The following is a 23338-nucleotide window of genomic DNA, read 5'->3' as shown; positions in this document are numbered from 1 at the left end:
TTATAATTCAAAATTTCATATCTACCACAATAACATGAATTCGTTCCAACGAGACATATTGCACAATAGTTTAACAGTACTTAATCTGTACAATAAGATTTAAGTTAAAAACCTGTCGAGTAGACTTCCAAGAAAGAGAGGTGCGTGACAATGGACATCTTAAGTACCAAGTTTTTTCTTAGCCAAAGTGTTCCTCAACTAGTTTTTAACAAATTTCTTATTTACAGATTCAAAACAACAACATATAATATTAGCACCGAAATTTAATGTAGATATCAAAAAAATAGAAATTAAGTAATATTAAGATCCCTAAGAAGATAAGAAATTAATATCTCTAAATCTGTAACTCCGATTTCAAATTTGAACGGTCAAAGTAATTCACTATGTGTTAGAAACTACATATTAAAATTTCCGGTTGATCCAACGGTTAACTACATAGATATTGAGGTTTTACCGAGGTAACTCAGGGACAAAATTTTAAGTGGTTTTCGGTTATACTCAATGCGGAACAAATTCCTCTAAGCACAAATATCTAATTTCAAATCTGAACGGTTAAGATGACTTAATATGTCTTATGAACTACATACTAAAGTTTGGGCTCAATCTAACGGTGAATGAAATATATCTAAAGTTTTTACCATGATAACTTAAGAACAGAAATATAGTGTTCATCACATTTTTCAAACTTTCAAAATTTATTTCTCAAAACATAGACTTCCAATTACAAATTCGATCGGTCAAAGTGTAATAATATATCCTAAGAATCATATATCAAATTTACAGGTTGATCTAACGGTCAAATATGTCAGAATCTATATTTTACCGAGAGAACTCAGTAACAGAACTACAGGGGTAATTAATTTACTCAAACATGCATGATTTATTTCTCCAAGTACAAACTTCTAATTAATGATCCGAATGGTCAAAGTGATGAAATAGGTCTTAGGATTCATATATTAAATTTTTAGCTAAATCCAATGGTAAAAATAATTAAAAGGAATGTTTTACCACAGTAATTCGAAAATAAGAAAATTATAATCATGAAAACTAAATTTATACAAGTGAAAATAGATAACTACCATTACCAAAATTTTAACGTGTTCATAACTCATATTCATGATCATAAAATGTATAAAAATCATATATAAGAAGGATTAGCTCCCCTACCTCGATTCCAGACTTAATCTCATGCTTAGAAATTGTTCCCCGAAAACTTCCAGAATTTCTCCTTTGCAACTAGAATTGCCTCCAACTCTTTTCTCTCAAAAGTTTTCTAAATTTTTGGTGCAAGTTTCAGCTTTCCCCATGCTTGCAATTTATAGTCCAAAATTTTTACTATTCATCATTTTTTTAATATTATTTATTATTTTAATTTCACCACTCACATAATGGATTTACCACTTACATAATGGATTCACCACTTACATAATGGATTCACCACTTACATAATGGATTCCTTAATAATGACTTCAAATATGAATGCTTTCTCCATTAAACTTTTATTTTACTTTTTTTTTTTTACAAAGAGGTAGAAAATAGTTTGAATCCATCACCAAAATTTTCTACCAATTAAGTTACCAAAATTTCTTATTTAACTTTACACATTTTATAAACTTATTATATTTTCCATTCATAAAGAAATTTATTACTACTAGTAATAAAATTGTTATTATTAAGGTAAATATTTTTCTTGAGTCTTACAACTTAAAAGCTCACTATCAAATTCTACATGTTACAAAGTATATTTTAGTGAACTAAGTGGCTAAACAAATCTTAAATGACTCAAGAACATACCCCAAACATCAGGTTTCTTCCTTTATCAACTTTTCTATAAATTCACTTGTCAACCCCCCCCCCCCCCCCCCCTAAATTAGACCCAAAACTAGCAAAGACTCTCACCTTTCACTACATTAAGATTAGATAGTAGTTTCCAACCAATTATAAACTCAATTACATGATCTCAAGTGATCAAAACAAGTAACAACCAACAAGCATTCACACAATACTCTTCCAAATTCAGATAATACCCATTTAAATAAATTTCAAGGCCTCATAATATCATATAATAGTATTTCAGCAAGCTATATACTTAACACCAAGTCAATTTTCATTTCAATCATAACACACCAAAAAATCATATTATCAAACATAAAAAGACTTTAGAAACAAATATTTAGCTCCTATGACTTTAGAAACAAATATTTAGCTCCTATTACCTTGTAGAAGTTAAAACAACTTGAAAGGACCTAACACCACTTCCTCAACTTAAAGATCTCTATCTATGCCTACACACCAATCATTATCCGGATACGTGGTTAGAACCATTGATCAACAAGGAACATACTAGAAAGCTAGGAAGACATATGCGACAAAAGATGACTCACATGCATGAAAGAAACATACAACTCAAGAAAAGTTAGAAACTAATTTACTCTTTTGAGAAAATTGATCAGGTGAAAATAAAGATCTTGTTGTCTTGATCACTTAGACAATTTTTGATCTTCAAAAATATTATTCAAGAGTTGAAATCGAAAAGGTGGAAGAAACTCATAAAACAAGTTTTAAATAAATAGTATGTATTTTAAATAATGAAACTTCTTAATAAAAGTTTTACTTATACTTTTAATTATTTCATATTAGTTATTTTAATATTAAAATAACATGATTTCATTATTTAATCATCATATCAATTCTTAATACTCAAACTTATAGGTTATTCCATTTTACATTTTTATATCCAGACAAATTATGTGTATATATTTGTGCGTTTAAAATAGTATAATTATTTCATTTAATTACTCATATGAAATTGAATATATAAATTGATATTGACTTTTAAAAATTAGAGTGATTAGTTTAAAAGTTAATGTTGAAAAGTAGGTAATTATTTTTCTATAAAAAAATAATACATTATATTACAATTATCAATGATATACAAATAGTTAAAAAACTATATTTTTAGTTTTTATCATATTAAATAATAAAAATTTCAATATAGACAAAAAAAACCCAGTGAAGAAAAAAGAATGCGTGGAAGAATTACTTTAAAATCATAATTAATTAATCCATATGAATACTGAAGGAAAAAGAAGAAGAAAAACAACAGAATAAAATTAAAAGTTCTTTATTTAACAATGTTCATCAATGGTGACAAACAGATTGATGCACCAAAATAAGACATCTTTTAACTAATAAACCTCGCTCAACTCATAATTCATAAAGCAAACATTACATTTAAAGCAAAACAATCTTCTAAATTATAAAAAAAAAAATTATAATAATAACAATAAAATAACATAAATTTAGAACGTCAACCTAATTAAAATATTAAAATTAATAATAAAATTTAAGATGATATTATTTAGATATCAATAATTTGGTGGGCGATTAAGATCAAAGTCACGAGCCCCACCAGATTTACTGGTACTACCTGCAGCACGATATTTATGAACAGACATCTTGTGTCCAATTAACTGTTGTCTGTTATCAAAAGCTTGACTACAATTAGCGTAATCACATACGAAGCTTTTAGGAGGCAACTCAGGCTTAGCATGAAGAGCGGCCTTGTGAAGAAGAACACCACGTTTGGTTGCAACTTCTTTCCCACAAATATCACATGTATAATCTTCCCACTCTTCCTTCTCTCTCTTTCCACTAGACATCTTTCACTTTTAATCTCTACTTTATGCCTCACAAGTTTCGATGATAACATGCTATAGACAAACCATACACACCTTTATATACTTCAACAACTATAACCCAAATATCATGTTTAATAATATCTTATTTTATTGTGTTATATTTTATTTTCTAATATGTACTTAATCATAATCATGTTGTGCGATTTAATATTTTTGCGCAAAAATGTATTTAATGTCCCATGCTATATATTCTTTATGACTATTTATAAATAGAAAAAATATATCTTTAGAGTTAATTGCCAGATACTGTTTGCTAGCTCAAAGGTTTTATTTTTATTTTTAGGGGTTGGATTTCTGTTTATAATATGAATCAATTATTGAATGATTTTGTGACAACATATTACTTTGGTAGTTACCCATTTTTTTCTTTTTAACTATTTCATAATGATATCAAAATGAGTTAGAATTCTAAATCAATCTGGATCAGATTAGGTTTAAAAAAAGTACAATTTTTTTATATTAACTAATTTTTAATCTAGTTTCACTTAGAATTCGGTCCACTCGAGTTAAATTCATGATAAATTGGGTTGGTTCAGTAACTTACATAATTTAATTTAATTATTTATTATTTTGTGTTTCAATATTATTAGTCAATATTTTTTGTTACGTTGTAAAAGAGTTAAAGAAAAAAATGTTTCTAACAAAGCAAAATATAATTTATGTTTGCTAACTCAAAGGTTTTAGTTTTATTTTTAGGGGTTGGATTTCTGTTTATAATATGAATCATATATTCAATGATTTTGTGGCAATATATTATTTTAGTAGTTATCCATTTTTTCCTTTTAACTATTTGATAATGCTGTGAAAATGGATTATGATACGAGTCATCTGTAGAAAAAAATAATATAATTAACAAGAATAGTTAATTGTTAAATATTATAAAATCTACAACATATATTCATATTAACTTATACAATAATTCGTTTAAATAAATTTAAATCATATATAATTTAGTTATTGAAAAATTCATATTTATTTTAATTATATATGTGTTGTATTTTGTATACGAAATAGTGGATAATGTCATCATATATCCTATGACGACAACATATATTTTTCACCATTGATTGAAATCAGTGTCCATTTTAAGCGCATTTAACTTCGCTTTGTGTCACAACAAACTTTGCTCAGAAGCACAAACACCAAGAAGAAACAAACATAGTAATACCTTCTTATTCTCTCTCCTTTAGGCCGATCCGAACAATTCTGAGTTTGAATGTCTCTTCCATGATCACCTTTCTCCATTTCAACACTTGTTAGTAAAAATAGTAAAGCAACAACCTGAGGAATTCAAGAACCTGGAACAATCAAATGCCCTCTTCTTCCAAGCCACGCATCATCACTTGGTTGATCCTCATCATGATTGTGTTATACATCCTTTACTCTTCCAATTTTCTTCTCTTATCGAGGAGCAAGAAAGATTGTTCCAACTCCATTCGTTTGGAGGCATCCTTCCAAGAACAACCTCAGACGACTGGTAACAACATGTCCTTAACTACAAACACTGTCGAAAGAGAAAGCGACGAAGATGAAAAACCAGGTGAGGAAAATAACGAAAAGGAGGATGAAGATGAGGAAGGGAAAGCAAATTCGCAAAATGTAGTAGGAGAAGAAATACCCTATGATGAGTTATCTCAAAGACAAGACACCAATGTTGAACACATTGTTTTTGGGATTGCTGCTTCGTCAAATTTGTGGGAAACAAGAAAAGAATACATTAAGGTGTGGTGGAAGCCTAATAAAACAAGAGGGGTGGTGTGGTTAGACAGCAAAGTGAAGGTTGATGCAAACGAAGGGTTACCACAGCTTCGAATTTCTGGAGACACCAGTAAGTTGAAATACACGAACAGTCAAGGGCAGAGGTCTGCATTGAGGATTTCAAGGGTGGTGACAGAAACATTGAAGCTTGGAATGAAGAATGTAAGATGGTTCATGATGGGAGATGATGACACAGTGTTTGTTGTGGATAACGTGGTTAGGGTTCTTTCCAAATATGATCATACGCAGTTCTATTACGTTGGTAGTTCATCTGAGAGCCATGTTCAGAACATTCATTTCTCATATGCTATGGCATACGGTGGAGGAGGATTTGCCATAAGCTACCCTTTAGCAAAGGAGCTTGCAAACATGCAAGATCGTTGCATTCAACGATATCCTGCTTTGTATGGAAGTGATGATAGAATGCAAGCTTGCATGGCTGAGCTAGGGGTGCCCATGACAAGGGAACAAGGGTTTCATCAGGTAAATTACATTTCATTCTGAAAACTATTTCCTTTACCACTTTTACTCACAGCCCACATGAACAATACCACTTTACTATTGAATTTGGGTGTTTGTTATGCAGTATGACGTGTATGGTGATCTCTTAGGGCTTCTGGGGGCACATCCTGTGACTCCATTGCTGACATTACACCACCTTGATCTGGTGCAACCAATATTCCCATTGATGAATCGAGTAGAATCTCTCAAACACTTAATGAAATCCGTTAAGCAAGACTCGGGTAGCATAATGCAGCAATCAATTTGCTATGATCATAAGAGAATCTGGTCGATCTCTATTTCATGGGGCTTTGTGGTTCAAGTTTTGAGAGGGGTACTATCCCCTAGAGAGTTAGAGATGCCAACACGAACCTTTCTAAATTGGTACAAAAGAGCTGATTACACTGCATACTCATTCAACACCAGACCTATCACCAAAAACCCTTGTCAGAAAGCTTTCCTTTTCTACATGAACACCACACGATACGATCCAGTTAAGAAGACAATTTTTGGCACTTATTCTCGTTTCAAAACCAGACCTCCTGAATGCTCATGGCAAATGCAATCACCAGAGATAATCGATAGCATCATAGTTTCTAAAAAACCAGATCCTCTTCGCTGGCAAAGGGTAAGAATTATTTTTACAAATTATACTTTGAAATCACGTTAAGAGATGTCTTTGGATGAAACTTTTTACAAATTATAATTAGATTATACATCAAAAACTCTCTCCTGTTAGCTTATTTAAAATCATTTTTTTTACATGTAGATATATTATTTTTATAGTTAAAAATAATTTAATTTTTTTATAAATAATTAATTTCGTTCAATAAATAGTGATGTATTTTTTTTTCCAATAATACAATTAATTTTATTAATATGTTCATATTATTTGATCTCCTTTAATAACTAAAGTATTTAAATTTTAATAATTATGAAATATTGTCTATTTAAAAGATAATTAGTTTAATATGTAATTCATTTTCAAGTAACATTTTATCCTTTATGTTTTTTTAATTAATTTATTTAAATTTAATTACATATTAATATTAATTTTTTAATAACAGGTATTTAATTATATTAATTATCAAGAAAATTTAAATAAACTCACAAAATTAGAATATTTGTATTAATAATATAAATTTTTATTGTTTTAAAAAAGAAATATATTAATATTTGTATTATTGAATCAATTATTTATTTTTAAATATTTATAGAGAAACTTATCTATTTATATAACATTTGTTTATTTTCAATAGTACTTAGTTTGCTAATTTATCAACATTGAAATTAACCCTCTTATTAATTGAATATGAATTTTGTTTTTGCAGTCAACAAGGAGAGATTGTTGTAGGGTTCTACCCACACAAGAAAACTCAACAATGTCTTTATGGGTGGGCAAGTGTGAAGAAGGAGAGTTTAGTGAAATAGATTTAGATGGAAAAGAGGATCCAGTCTTCGACTAATAGGCATCTTTATTAGTTTCTTAAATAAACATTTAATAGTAATGGAATGTATTAAGAAGTAAACAAGAAGTATATATACAAAGATAGCTGCTTTTAATTTAGAATTTTATTATACATTCAAATTTCGTCGTTGGTATTTAGATTATGCACTGTTTAGATTCGTGGTTAGGATATAGTTTTACTTGAATTTGGTAATTCTAAAATGTGTTTTCTTTAATTTTTTTCATTCTGTAAATTTGCCTCTTATAAGTATGCAAGAAGGTACTTATGACATTTAATATCTCAATAAATTAAACCCTTCTGAAATATATTTGTATAAACCCAATATATAGTATGTGTCCTACCTGCCAACGTTATTCCTTGATTAAATATGGACACCGTATGTGCATTCCACATAGTAAGAAAATCATTTAAGTTTATGCTGTTAAAAAATATGTTGGAAGATATGTTATTATTTAAAATAATATTTTAATTATATAATCTAACATTTGACTTTTTTCTTCTTCTTTAAATGGATTTGAGAAAGTGAATTTGGGTGGATTTCCTTAAAAAAAAATGAAAGTGAGGTTGTTTAAATTAAGGAAAATATAGTTCGATGGAAGGAAAAAAAGTTTATTAAAGTTAGTTTAAAAACCTAGAAAATGTCATGAGGTAGTGGTTTAAAGTATTCATACTTGATTATTTTAATATTAAAGAGTTTTAATATAAATAATTTCGTTATGAACGAGTTTCATAATTTTAAAACACACAATTTTTCTAAAAACTACTTTTCGCGAGTTCTCTAACTTCTCTCTAGGATTTCTCCGCTTATGTTTGTTTGATTGAAAAATTAAGACCGTAGGATTAATCTTGGTAGTGAATTCTTCAATTTGGACCATCAATTTCTCAGATAGAGTAAGTTCATTTCAACTTTTCTTTTTGGTCTGTTTTGTCTTCTTTTACATGCGAGTTTGTTGAGTATTCTATAAAAATATCTGTTGATCAGTGTTTATGTTGTTTGTAGGAGAAGATAAAGTTTTTTTGTGCGTTTGATACTATTTTAGGCCTTTTATAGCGGTATGGTCATTTATAAGGTAAGAGAAGCTAACTACCACATTTTTAATTTATTATGATGTTCAATTTGTGTTATATATTTGAAATGGTGCAAAATTGGTAGTTTGGTGTGGTTAAATATTATGACTACTTGATGAATGTTATTGGTTTTGGATGAACTATTAGTGTTAGGAATAATTGTTTAGTTAACTAGAATTGTTGCTGAAATGTTGTTGTGTTTGGTACAATTATTTGGGTGTTTGGGTTTGGAATCTTATGGTTTGGTATGATGAAATTTTGATGAAGTTGCTTGTTATATTTCACTTGTTTTGATGGTTTGACTTGATGAGATCAAGGGCATAAATGGTGGTTTTGCTATTGGATGTTTAAATGAGTAAACGATTCGGGTATTGGTTAATAGATTGGAGAACTATTTGAAATTTGTCTATAATTAATGGTTTGACATGTGAAATTTTGTGGGGATGGTTTATTGACTGAGTTTGAGGTCAACGGTCTATATTTGTGGTATTTAGAACATGGTTAGTCACTTATGTTACTGAAATTTAAGATGTAAATATGTCATTTGAGTTGAGTTGGTCTTGCTTTGATTAGATGAACTAAATTTATGGACAATTTAAGTAAATCGATATTCAATATGAGTCATAAACATATTTTCAAATCAATGATTATGCCAAGAATACCAATTTTGTTATTTGGATAGGTTTTGAGTGCATCTAGATCAAGTTTCTAAGATTTTATCTTTTGGTATAGCATAAAGCTACTTTATGTGGCGTTGAGCGCTGCCAAACCCGAGAGCCATTGGGTTCTAGGATGTTGAGCACCACGAAGTCAGTGAGCACTTTGACTTATGGAAACTGAACGATGGTTTAAGGTGTTGAACATCACTTTTTTCTACAAGTCTTTATCTTGTTTTTCCCATTAGTTCATTGGGCGAGAGATCTTGCTTGTTGAACGACCCATGTTCTGACAGCATTGTTATTGTTGTGATTGTTTCTATAATCTTTGACTTATGTTTGTTTAAAATATGTTGAATGAAATTTCACCCTTGTCTAGATTAACAATTTTATGTATAATCAATGGATGATATATATGGATATGATTTAAATTGGTATGAGATGAGTTTGTAAATGTGAAATTGTATATGATGGTATAAGGATTTCAAGGAGAAGTCCTTAAGATGTTTATGTATAGTGTATGTATTGATATAGGCTCTCTGTATTAGAGGTGATTATGACACTCTTAATGGTCATGTATTGACCACAAATGTTTGACGGATTAACCTCAGTATGTGGTAGTATGTGTGGATGAGTTGTTTCACCACCAATGAGTTCAAGACCCCTAGAGTTTGATATCAATACATGTATCCAGATGATCAAGTGTAGAGGAAAGGATTGTATGTCTTTGGATTTATTGATTTATTTGTTTTATATGCCTACTTCTATAAACTTGATATATGATTATTTTTTATACATTAGCTTACCTTTTCTTTTTTGTTTGTTTGCTTTTGTGTTTCTTCTTGTTTGCAGTGATCACTTTAATTATGTAAGCAGATGGAGATGTTCTAGTAGATCCAGTGCAAGACGAGAATGATGCTGAAGTTTAGAGTTAAATGGTTAGATTTCTTGTCTTATTAAATTTTATTGAAAAAAGTAGTAGACTTCTGATTTGGTGCAATAATACTCTTAGAAGTATAAAATTTCTATATAAATATGTTCAATTACTGCTATAATTATGTAAAAGATAACTGTAATAGACATTTGTATATATTTACTTTGAAAATTTGTTCTCTCATTCCTTTATATGTTATGTCTCTTATAATAATTGTATACTATTAAAATAGGATATTAGCGTTAATAAGTGTTGTCACAAGTTTGATAGATTAAAAAAGATATTTTTATTAATGATTACAATTTTACTTTGGATCATAAAAATAATTTAAAATAAAATGTAATTAGTTTAAATTAGGTTACGTGTAAATTATGTTACAATTTAATAAATTATAGGTGACTAGTTTAAATAAAATTAAGTAAGAATTTTTATATTTGAAACTATTATTATTATTATTATAATGATTATTATTTTATAAATTTATTTTAACTATTATTGTTTTTAATTTTGTTATTGTTATTTTCATTACGATTATTATTTCATAATTTTATTAATTTTATTATTATTTTATATTTCTTATGTATTTATATTATTATTTAATATTTAAAATATATTATCATTTATTATTTTTGTTATTATTATTTAAAATATATTTATTATTAGTACTAGTGAATATATGCGCGTATATTTACTTTTTTATGATAATACACTACAAAAATAATTGATTTCAGTAAGGGTTTTTTTTACGTTATCGGAGTTTTAACTCTCGAAAAATACGTTTCCTGCGGTTGCCAAAATCATTGGAAAAAAAAAGCGTCACAAAGTTATCGGAGGTTTTCTGCAAAACCGCCCCTATTTCCAGGGGTTTTTGGAACCACCGGAACTAACCGGGGTTCTGTGGAACTGCCCCTACTACTAGGGGTTTCTGGGAAACCGCCGGCACTATCCGGTTATGCAGCACCGCCCTTTCTCCAGGAGTTTCTGGAGAACCGCCAGAACTAATCGGGGTTCTACGAAACCGTCAGAAGTAGTTGGGTTCGAAAGATTTTTAGGGGTTTTATCTAAAACCGCCGGAAATGCATACATATATTTTTTTTTATTGGGTTGAAATTGGAGAATTTCTTAATTCTGATGCTTCAGAGACACATCTAGCAGTGTAGTAGTTTATGTAATAAAATCAAATGAATTAATAAATAATCTGGAATGCTTCTTTGTAAATTTTGGTAATCATGATTTCACCAACAAATAAATTAAATAAATTATCTGATATAGTATTACATAATTGGGATAATAACTCAGTTATTCATTGCTACACTGCTTTCCATCCATTTATTATTATAGATTTTTCATATACCTTAGTTCCCACACACTTGAATGAAAGCAAGAACTTTATAGCACAATAGTTTAACTATATAATATCAGTTTTGAGGATAAGGATATAGAGAGAAGTACTTTACCATCCGAACATGAATTCAACAGTTCATTCAGTAGCCTCTCAATCAAGTTTGTTTTCAAAGAGTGGCACACTCCAAACAAAATTCAATGTTATGCCTATCAAACCATTTTGAATTCTCTGCATCCACAGTTTTGCTATAAAAAATTAAAGAAAAAGATGTTCAATACTAAAAATTAAATACAAAGATGTCTAAGGTTCTTCTTCTTCGTTACATCCATCGTTTGGCACACTTCCTTGATCAGATACCTACAATATAACATAATAGTTAGTCAATTATATATTTAAAAAAGGTTTAAACCCTCATTTGGTTCTCGTATTTGTGTGTCAATCTCAAGTGGGTCCTCGTTTTTTTTTCGGTCTCAATCGGGTCCATAAACTTGTAAAAATGAGCCAATTAAGCCCTCTCCGTTAAGTTATCAATGACGCTGTCTACTGATGCTGAGTTGTAATTTGTTTTAGTTGACGTGACAATATGTATTAAATTAGATGGGTGTTTTGTTGTATAATGAAGCATTCCACATGGAAACCATGTGTTATGTTATTAGCTCTAACACTTAACATTTAAAGCAACCCTGACTTCCAAAGTCTTAGGCATGTTCGTGTTGGGGAAGAAGAGTTCTGGAAGCACTGTTTAGCTCACGAAATGTCTGGTTCATCTTCTTCTTGTAAATGCACAAGTTGGGGCTTTCAACAGAGTTCTGCCACTGGGAGCAAGTTGGGTGTAAAACCCACTTGCGTTTGTGGTCAGAATGCAGTCTTCCGCATTGCCATAACTCCTGAAAACAAGGGCAAAAGATTTTGGGGTTGCCCTAACTTCAAGGTAAGTTTAATGGAAGCAGAAATGTGACTTCTTTTGTGGTTTCGTTTTTGCACAGGGTGGGAGTTTTGATGTCATTGACGAGGGAGTGTGTTTTCTTCTCCCACAAGGTGGGAGTCTTCTTCCACAAGGTGGGAGTGAAGATTTCGTTGGATGCAACTTCTTTCAGTGGTGCAGTGAAGAAGTAATTGATGAATGAAATGTGGTGAATGTAGAAGAAAGGAGTGCAAGTGCAAGAAATGAAGAAGTGGGTGGAAGTTTGATGAAGATGGAACAAAGTCTGATGAAGATGGAAGAAAGAGATGTTGAAAAGCTTAAAATAGCTTGTTTGAAGAAAAGTCTTGTTATTTTGGAGAAGTGGTTGAAGGTGTTAATGGGGATGATGTTTGTTACATGTGTTTGTAATGTAATTGTGATATCAATGTTGATGAAACTAGGTTGATTTCTTAATGGAAGTTTATGTAATGTAATGTGATATTTGGAATGTTATTGTCTGTTTTATTTATAAAGGTGACTTCTAATGATGTTTAATACTGTCTTATTTGATTTATTTAATTTGATATAGGCAGAATAAGTTAAAGAAAGTGCAAAAGTAACATCATAAAGCAATGGTAAATAACCATCATACAGAAATGATCACCACATGAATAAACATTGTCTCATATAAAAAAAATACTTGATAACAACATTGCCTTACTCAGTGCATAACATAACAAAAGAAACCTAATAGGCACATCTGTCTTACATTATGAAATTACACAAAAAAAAACTGATATTACATTGTTCCTTCATCAGTAAAGATTACATGACATTTAAAAGACTGTGTTCAAAATGGAACTAAATATGACTTCATTGATCAGAAGGAGGCACAATAGACTCCTGACTAATAGGTAGATCTGTTGTGGAGGTATTGTGAGTTGTGTTTGTTGAGTAGGTTGGTCAGCAGGCACATCTGTTGTTGCGGGAGGCACATTTGGTGTTGTAGGTCGTTGTGAACAAGATCTTTTGTTGTGTCCAAGTTCTTTGCAGAGAGCACGTGTTTTTTTGCTCCCACCCTTTCTTAATTCAGTGTCATTCTTCTTCAACTCCCAAGCCTCTCGTCTTCGTTTTTTCTTGGGCCTTCCTAACATTGTCCTCTTTTTTGGGGGTAATACATCTGGATATGAAGTTATGTCCCAAACAAGTTGACCATTAATAGGATAAATGATGGTGTTGTAGGTCTCTTCATAAGTAGACTTCCTAAACCAATGCCCAATGTAGTTTTCTGCATTTAAATTAAATAATTTCATTGTAGTAATGGCGTGAGTGCAAGGAATGCCAGTAATTAACCATTTTCTACAATTACAATCCTTGTTGTCAAGATTGACAACAAATTGCTCCCCAAATTGTGAAATGTGTATGACTTCAAATAATTGATCTGATGACCATCTGTCATGAGTACAAAATGACAAAACAATTAGCAACATGTAGACATAATGTGAACACAAATTAATTGTATGAGTAAAGTTACCTTGGTAACCAATATCTGGTCAACCATGACTGCTTTTAAAATCTTTTGAGAACCTTAAGGCAGACAAAACCTTGATATAATGCCATCTTTGTCTTGTTCGTAGCCAATCCCTTCATGATGTAAACCCTAATGTCTTCTAACATGGTGATAATTGGCTTAGACCTACTACGAACTAGCAGACTATTGAAGCCCTCACCCATGTTGTTGACAAGAGTGTCAAATTGTGATGTAGGGGTGAATCTAGATCTTGACCAAAACCTAGGAGATTTAAATGTCAGTAAATATAACTGTCAAAGAAAATATAACAATAAAAGAAGAATAAGGTATGGAGAAAAGTGAATACATACCTAGGTGGAATTGCAATCAAGTATTTAAATGCCTTTACATTAATCTTTTTAATTTTCCTCATTTCAGCCTTCTATAGTTGTTGATATGTGGTTGTTGCTGGCCTCCACATTAGACGTTTAAGGTCTTTTCTAGGATATTTCTTTCTGAAGTTTGAATACAAATGTCTAACACAAAATCTTTGTTCTACCCTAGGTAGAAGATCTTGAATAGTTGGCAAAAGACACTACAATTTAAAATACTCAAGTGAATTGAGTTATATGTGAAATAGATTGTAATTAACATTTGTTTTGACTGACTGACTTTTTGTTGGTCTGAAATAAATGTACATGCTCCACAAACAACTTCCCCACCAAGGTCCTCAATGAGAAGCTCTAAGGACCAAGTCCAGGAGTCTTTGTTTTCTACCTCAACAACAACATATGCAATGGGCACAATTTGTTGATTTCCATTTCTTCCAACTGATGTTAGTAACTCCCCTCTATACCTGCCTTTCAAAAAGCATCCATCCAACCCAATGATGGGTCTACAACTAATGAAGTTATCTTTGCATTCTTTCAAGTATACATAAATTATATTGAATATAAACACTTATCATTACTACTTTCAACCTTTATTTTGTCTGTTGAACATGGAATTGCTCTGAGAAGCTCATGACCATAATCATAGATTCTTCTATATTGTTCATTGAATGACCCCTCAATATTATCTTTTTCCATGGCTCTTGCCCTAAAATCCATATTACTAGAGATTCCTACATTTCATTTCCTACTTACTTTGTCCCTAATGTCCATGACCTTCATATTAGGGTTCTCTCTACAGATTTTTCCATCCTTTGACTCAACCACTTAGAAGTCATCAACTTCACATTGAAATTTATATTATAGCTGTGATTATCAATCACTTTTCTTAGCTGCCATGACTTGGCACCAGACCTATAGGCACAATAAGCATACCATTTTCATTTCCCCTTGCCCCCCAAACATTTTACAGTAACCATCTTCTTGTCATTCTTCATGAATTTTAAATTTCTACCATTACTCAGTGCATAAGTCCTAATGACCTTTGTGAATTCCTTTTTCTTAGTGAAATAGGTTCCTACTTCCCATTTATATTCCCCCAAACTATTAGGCATGCTAAATGTGGGAAACAAAGTTCTCGGAATGGAATCATCATCCTCCTCACTATTTGGATCATTATCCAACTCATCGGACATCCACTCAATGTCAGACAGGCCATGAACATCATGCATGGAATCATTATCAATTTTCCTTGAACACTCACCTACTGGAGTGCAAGGTTGTTCTTCCCTTACATTTCCTTTAGAAGTACCAGTGTCACACTCAATGGTGACATCAACTAGACTTTCTTCACTGACAGACTCATCTACATCTTCATCCTCATCATCCTATACATTTTCGTCCTCACGATCATCTACATCCTCATCCTCATCCTGAGCATCATCTCTACCCTCATTCTGACCATCATCTCCAGCCTCATCCTCATCCTCATCTACATGGTCATCCTCATCCTAAACCTCATCTTCTTCTACATCTTCTAGCTCAAAATCATGTACATCATGTACCTCAACCTCCTCTACATCATGTACCTCAGCCTCCTCTACATCATGTACTTCACCATTCTCGACATGTTCAATCTGTTTAGCAACTTCACTCTCAACCTGCTCCATTTCTGTTCCAACTTCAGCCTCAGCCTCAACCTCACCTTCGCTGTGATCCTCCTTCATTTATGTTCCAACTTCAACCTCACCTTCCACTTGTCTTGCAACATCACCTTCTTCATTAACATCACCATCAACCCAATCAATCATTTCTATTATTTGTGGTTCCATGGTATTATGAACCACGTACAAATGAACTTCATCATTTAACTTTGCAATATTCAACATATGCATAACACCCCTATCATAAATCAATAATTCTAACTTATCTGGCACCACTGACTTACCTCCTAAACTGTACCAAAGTTCTTTTATGTCTATATGACCTAAGTCTTTTACTAAAGCTAATATTCCAAAATAGCACCCCAGGTGTGGATCACAAGACCATTCTACTATCTCTCCATCAAATTTTAAATTTCTATTATCATCACTAACAAAATGGCCACAATGGTGGACCACAACTTTAATACGTTCATCCATGCTATATTCTGTTTGAAGCACAACCTTTTAACACCTGTACATTGGGGGGGATATTATGATTTCACTCCCTACTAACTAAGGAAACAGTCACACATCAAGGGGACAAGGGAACAAACTAACATCCCCACTAAGGAAATACTTAGACAGAAAAGGGGACCACTACTTCTAAACAATTGATAAATGCAATTTTGGGACCACAACAGTGCATACATTTGAACATACAATAACATACCAAAATCAAGAACCATCATAGAACAACATAGCAAACCCATTATAACCTAAACGCAACAAGATAGCAAAATCGGGACCACAACGCAACAAGATAGCAATATTCGTAAACGCAAAAACATAGCAAACTAACCTTAACTCGTGTCCACTTTCAATTTGGTTCGTTCACCACCACGTGATTGTCTTCGTCTTCGAAAATTCTTGCGAGCCCTAATTCTAACACTCACTCACCAAATGAAAATCCTTAACTCATGAAATCCCTAATTCCCTTTAAGTATTTCTGTTTCAGTTAAAAAACCCCAATAAAAATCCCTAATTCCCTCATTCCCTACCACGTCAAAAGGTTTTTTTTAAATACTAATATCCATATATTTAAATCCTTATAACTGAGCTAATTTTTGTGCACCACGTCATCACAGGCAGACGACGTCAGTGATAACTTAACGGAAAGGGTTTAATTGACTCATTTTTACAAGTTTATGGACCCGATTGAGACCGAAAAAAAATGAGGACCCACTTGAGATTGACACACAAATACGAGGACCAAATGAGAGTTTAAATCTTTAAAAAAAATCATACAAATAAATTTAGCAATTATTATCGATGATGGCTGAAATGTAGCAAACTGTAAAGGCAATTAACCCAGATAATTTTGTAGCAATAATGATATCACTGCCTTCGTTTCATTGACTTGTGTTGTCAATGAAGATACCTGTAACATATGAAATTGTTTAAAAAGTAAGAAAAATAATATCTAAGAAGTTAATCATAAAAAGAACAAACCAAGTAATTGATAAAATATTCATTAACCTAAGTTTGTAATGTAATATTAGAAGGAGAAGCTGAAGATGATCCACTATGAGAACGAGCATGGACTCCAAAGACTTTAGATGGTCAAGGACCCAAACCTAAACCACGAACGCATCCACAATGCTTTTTGATTCCTAAAGCATGAGCCAATGAATCTGAACTGGATATTTCTTTTGATTGAGTCGATGATATTGTAGATTCATATGCTTCAATTTTTTCCTACATACAACGTTTAATAAAATAGTGAAATCATCTAAATCAGATAAAAAAATTCACCCAATTTCATTATTAGTAGATATACAATTATCAATGCACAAACAATTTCATTTTAGCATCCATATTACCCAATAAATGCATTCACCTGTTCAAGACTTGCACAAACAACACACAAGCAAAGCCAATCAATATATAAGTTCATAAAATCATAGGTTATGAATCATAAACGTATAACACAATCAAAAAGCACTGAAGCTTTTGCCCATACACGTACAAATTGATTCTGGTCTAAACAAAAATTATTTTCTTTGGTTCAAGTATTTATTTTATGAACTGATATGATTACAATGGTTTAATAATGAATGAGTACCAAAATTGTTTATTCCGCAGCTATAACATTGTTTTAATCCATCACTTAAATTTGTACAAATTAGAAGAAGAGTTGAAGAGATCGAAAGTTGGTTCGGTTGAGAAAATAAGTGAGACAACACGTTTAATACATGAACAAAAGACCAAGGTTAAACTAATTATATTCATTTAATATGGCCCTAGTAAACACATATCAGTGCATGTATTCATTCATTTTGATCTCCATTTCATTGTAGCAATATATCAAAGTTGTTTACACTTTTGACCAATATAATACTTCATAACTCACCATAGGCACAAACTTTTAATAACCACACACTTCCATTCTACAACATTCAAATACAATGCTAGTCATAAGATACAATTGAATCCAATACATCATCAAGTTATCTATACTATTAAACCAATACTCATAAGCATTACTAATCATATTTACTCATTTGCTTCACAGTTTAAACATACTCAATATTTAAGAATGCAATTTTCAATGGCACAACGTCAATCAATGTGAACAACAACTCATAATTACATCTATAAATTTCATATTTGCTGCACTAAATTGTTATACATCTGTAGCAGGAATAAAACTTACTCCAATTTCTCTTGCCTCATCACTGACAAAAGCTCCATCGAGTCTTCTTATGGGTAGCTATACAAACTTTTCCTCTGCAAACTCTGCACACACACACACTCTCTTTCTTATGAAAATGGACAAATGCATAATAAGTATGTTATAAATATAATGAGAAATAGAAAACTGAAGAACAATAACGCTTCACCATTTCTTCCCACTTCCTTGCAATACCTATCAAAAATATCGGTTCCATCATGACTTGTAGTATGGCTTGACTTTGCACCCATCTCGTCATCATCCGCCATGTCGTTGTTATAGCAATGATGTGCAAATACATCATTAATCATTTCATACATATTATCATTATTTTCAACTCTTCCACCATCTTCTTTGGCCATTACTTGAGGAGCTTCGACCATTACTTGAGGTGCTTCGTCATTTACTCTTCTCTCTCCGTGTAGAAGCCACACTGTATACCCTTTTGGAAAAGGTTTAACAATTAAGTGATCATATACTTCTTCACGACTTTGCCATTTCTTAAAATTGCATTTCTGACATGGACATATTATCTTTCCCCTAGCACCACTATTAGTTAATGCGAAGTCCAAGAAGGTATCCAATCCTCTCATATATTTACTTGTATTTCGAGGCATGTCTATCCATGATTTGTCCATTAAAACAACCTATGTTCATGCCAAGAGGATTGGAAAGTTAGAATAAGTGACGATATTCAACGAAACACTACATAAGATGAATTTACTAACTTGGTTATAAAACTAAGTAGTACTAAGTTTATGGATTTGAAGAATTCAAAACTAAGTAGTTCCCCTACTTTAGTTATGAAATTGTTGTTTGGAATAATTTAATACTAAGTAGTACACCTACTTAATGTTAAAAGTAACACTAGTGCAAAAACAATATATAACGTCACGCATTCAACGTCTAACCACTCAATAGCCAATGTTAAAAATGACCGGTGGCAATTTTGTAAATAAATGCAATTATTAAACTTCATTTAGAATTATAATTAGACGTAAAAGGATATAAAACGTTGAATGTCTCAGCGTTAGATGTCAAAAGGTTAGTGAGTTCAATAAAAATTTGAGTAGGAGATTGAAAATTCATTCACTTTATCTTAGCACGCGAGACCCTCTTCTCTACTCAAACTTTTCTCGAACGAAGTTTGACGACCATCACATGTAATATTTCTTTCATTTGATACAAATGTATGTTAATAAACTACTTTATGTATGATTTTCGTTTTGTTTTCACCGATTATTTTCGTGTTCTTGTCCTTCATAGGCACATTCTGTTTTCTCTCTCATTGGTGGCAACACTTTATTCCGATGAACCCACCTTTTGAAGGTTAGTTTTCGTTTTTGTTTTCGTTTTGAAGAACTTATTTGTTAAACTTGTTTGTTGTTTGATTAAACTTATTTGTTGTCTGTTATTGTTATTTGTTGTTGATTCTATATTATCGTTCATTGTTTTGCTTTTTAGGTCTCATAGAGTTGTAAAAAAGGATTACAATTAATTAAAAAAAATAAAAAAAAAATTTATTAACGTCATATATTGACAAAATTCGAGGTTAAATTAACGTCGTATATTGACAAAATTCGACGTTAAATTAACGTCGTATATTGACAAAATTTGACGTCAAATTAACATCGAATTTTTTAAATTCGACGTCAATTTAACGTGTCTCAATATAACCTCGTTCTCGAATTCGGCGTGAAAGACAAAACATATTCGACGTTGTACGTTGTTTTTGTACTAGTGTAAATGGTGAATGAATAAAACACTAAGTAGAAATTAATTAATTCTATTTCTAAGTAAAACACTAATGAATAAAAATAAATTAGTTAATGTCCTATTTCTATATATTGAATTCAAGTGAATATATGTGACATTCAGCTGCATAAATAAAGGGCACAACAAAATAAGCATACGAAATCTCTAACGCCCAGTAGTGTGAATATATGTGACAAGACTAACCTTCCCAGGGTGATTGTACAAAGATGATAAATCAAATAATAGAGAAGGACGCCCTAGAAACAACACCAAAAGAAATCCTAATCAACTATTAGACAACTTAGCTAGACATAATACAATATGAAAAGGAATTTTGTAAACCTTTGTTAAGAGTGGCCTAATATAATTGTTTGCTGCTTCTCAAAATTTGTTACCATGTAGAAAATCTAGCGGTATTCTCTAGCAAATAAAAAGACAAAATGGAAAGTTTTTCATTAAATAAACCACACTCCAATAATAACACTCATGTCGCTAAGAAATATACAAGTGGAGCACAAAAAAAGGATTCCTTGATCCACATATATCTTCCTAAATTGTTATACAAGAGAAAAAAAAAACAAACACTATGCTCACACACTTATTATATTAATAAATACTAAATCCAAGTTTTCTCACTATATAACATAAAGCAAGAAAAATTGAAAATTCCATCTCATAATAAATTAAATATCAACAAAGCAATATTTGAATGACTAACCTATTTTCAGAGAAAGGATGTAATGAATATATACAACTCATTGTGATACAAAGACACAAACATATATTTCACACTAATAACATGGCAAAAGTATTAGTTAAGTGATAACTGTAATACATGAGGCAGATGTTAAATAACAGGTAAAAACAACTGCAATAACAATACAAAGCATTACCTTAACAGTAGAAGACCACTTGTATTGTTGTACAAGTGTTTTGTACAAAGAATTTAACTGGTCTATTTGATCAGGTGAGTACTGTCCATCTTCTAAATAAAGTCCAACACACTTTTGAAGTCCTTCATAGTATTTGAATAGTAACATGAATCATGAACTAAAATTCAGTTTCAACAAGCATAATAGACAAATAAGCAATATAAAATACAAAAATACAGTGTACACAATTGTAAATAACAGATCAAACTGACCATAACCAAATTTAAAAGAAAAAACAAAGTTAAACCAATTCTACAACTGAATCAAAATCACCCCTCATCCATTTACTGGAGAGTATTCAAAAACATTTTAATTTCTATTAAAATTAGGATACGAAATGCACTGATTATCATATAAAAAAAAATACAGTGTAGACAACGTATCAAACTTAATAGAACCAAGTTCAAAAGAAAAAACAAATTTAAAAATATTCTGCCACTAAATTAAAATCATCCCCCTTGACCATTTATAATTTCTCTTAAAATTAGGACAAGACAACCACTGCTTATCCTAATCTAATTTCACACAAAACTCACCTAATTTCACACAAAACTCACCTTAAGACATCAGATAAACAACAGTTTCCAGTACCGAACTGAGGCACACAAAAAAATGAGATAAAAAATGAAAAGAAAAAAGAAATATAACTATGAAGTGTAAGAAGTTTCAAAAAACTAGACAAGTTAGAATGTATTTCCAATTATTTTTCAAAAAAAAAAAACAGAATATTGATCACAAGTCGAAAACTCGTGATGTGGTTACAGAAATGAGTTTTGGGAAAGTAAAAGGAACTCATCCTGTGACGAAATGTAAGAAACTCGTGTGAATCGGCTGTTCTTCACACAAGATGGTGAGTTGATGCTGCACATGAAGGAGATGCTTTTGATATAATACGAATTGCAAAAATAGCATAAACATAGAAATCACAAACCTGAAGGAGATGCTCTTTAGAAACGATGAAGATTAGGTTAAAGTGAAAAATGAAGATATATATAGAGATGAATACATACTAGGAAGTATTAGGAATGAGAGACTCGGGTAAGAGGAAAAGAACACTGAGCGAATAAAGTGATTGAAGAGATAAGATGAAGATTGAAGAGATAAGATGAACATACCAGAGAGGATTTGAGTTTGAGGGGTTGGAAATGAAAGTGATAAAAATCGCCTCAATAAAGTCCTCGCCGCCTCAACCTCTTCGCCTCGACCTTGCCACCTTGACCTTGACGCTCAGCCCAAGCAGGAGAAGACACAAAGCAAAACAAACACGAAGTAAGGGAAAGATTATGATGCGAGAAAAGAGTTTGGGGGAAAATTTGATAACGACAGTAGGGAGATCCACGAACACAAAAGGGAAGATTTAATGAAGGCAGGGGGAAGGAGGAAATTAGGGCTTAGACCTAGGGAGTTAGATATGAAGGTGCGGGAAAAGGAGGTGAATAATAATATTAAAGACCGCCGAAAAATTATTCTAAAAAAAAGTATATTTTAGGGACGATTTTGTTTGTATCCGCCATAAAGGGTTTTTTAAAAAAAAATTTACTTTTGCGATTTTAAGCATAAACTGCTGAAACATATTTGAGGTTTCCAAAATCGCTTCCTAAAATTAATTATTTTTTATAATTTTATTGTTGGTAGTTTTTATTTATTTAGTAAATAATATTTTTTATTATAGATAGTTAATTTTATTTTAAAAAATAGTTAACTTTAAAAATAATGGTCAAATAAAATAATTTTAAATTTAAACTTAAAGGATAAAATTGGTAAAATGGTTATTTTAATTTAAAACCATTGTTATTTAAAGAGCAAAATTGAAAATAATATATATATATATATATATATATATATATATATATATATATATATATACGAAAAGAGAAATTCTTTTATATAATGATATAGATTATTTTCATATTTTGTTGGTTTAAATAAGTTATAAGATTAAATTTGTAGTATATAGACACTACAAAATATAATAAATTCTTTAAATAGTAACAACAGACAAATAATAATAATTAATCATAATGACTAATTTAAATATAAAT

General features: G+C 31.0%; 1 protein-coding gene and 1 long non-coding RNA gene across 4 annotated transcripts; one reads left to right on the top strand and one right to left on the bottom strand.

Annotated features, from left to right (window-relative positions):
• Positions 1 to 5012: 5012 nt before the first annotated feature.
• On the top strand, positions 5013 to 7426 carry LOC108344182 (uncharacterized). Its single transcript, XM_017582646.1, has 3 exons — positions 5013 to 5942; positions 6046 to 6588; positions 7292 to 7426. The coding sequence occupies exons 1-3, from the start codon at positions 5013 to 5015 to the stop codon at positions 7424 to 7426; spliced, it is 1608 nt and encodes a 535-aa protein (XP_017438135.1).
• A 5598-nt stretch (positions 7427 to 13024) lies between these two features.
• On the bottom strand, positions 13025 to 22691 carry LOC128193461 (uncharacterized). 3 transcript variants are annotated; one of them, XR_008244697.1, is made up of 5 exons: positions 18805 to 22691; positions 18592 to 18674; positions 17415 to 17633; positions 13871 to 17316; positions 13025 to 13788 (listed from the first exon to the last, which is right to left on the bottom strand). It is a non-coding gene; the product is annotated as an uncharacterized LOC128193461 (long non-coding RNA). The 3 variants fall into 3 exon arrangements; XR_008244696.1 differs by having other exon boundaries at positions 18592 to 21379; positions 22412 to 22691; XR_008244695.1 differs by having other exon boundaries at positions 18592 to 22691.
• Between the last annotated feature and the right edge of the window lie 647 nt (positions 22692 to 23338).

The sequence above is a fragment of the Vigna angularis genome, chromosome 8 (genome assembly GCF_016808095.1).
Source record: "Vigna angularis cultivar LongXiaoDou No.4 chromosome 8, ASM1680809v1, whole genome shotgun sequence".
Classification (NCBI taxonomy): domain Eukaryota; kingdom Viridiplantae; phylum Streptophyta; class Magnoliopsida; order Fabales; family Fabaceae; genus Vigna; species Vigna angularis.
The sequence above is the reverse complement of the archived record's forward strand: the minus strand, read 5'-3'. Positions and strand labels throughout refer to the sequence as shown.

Coding starts and splice junctions, on each gene's coding strand:
- LOC108344182 (XM_017582646.1), top strand. CDS start 5,013: ATGCCCTCTTCTTCCAAGCCACGCATCATCACTTGGTTGATCCTCATC. Junction 5,943..6,045: donor GGGAACAAGGGTTTCATCAG/GTAAATTACATT, acceptor TTTGTTATGCAG/TATGACGTGTATGGTGATCT. Junction 6,589..7,291: donor ATCCTCTTCGCTGGCAAAGG/GTAAGAATTATT, acceptor TTGTTTTTGCAG/TCAACAAGGAGAGATTGTTG.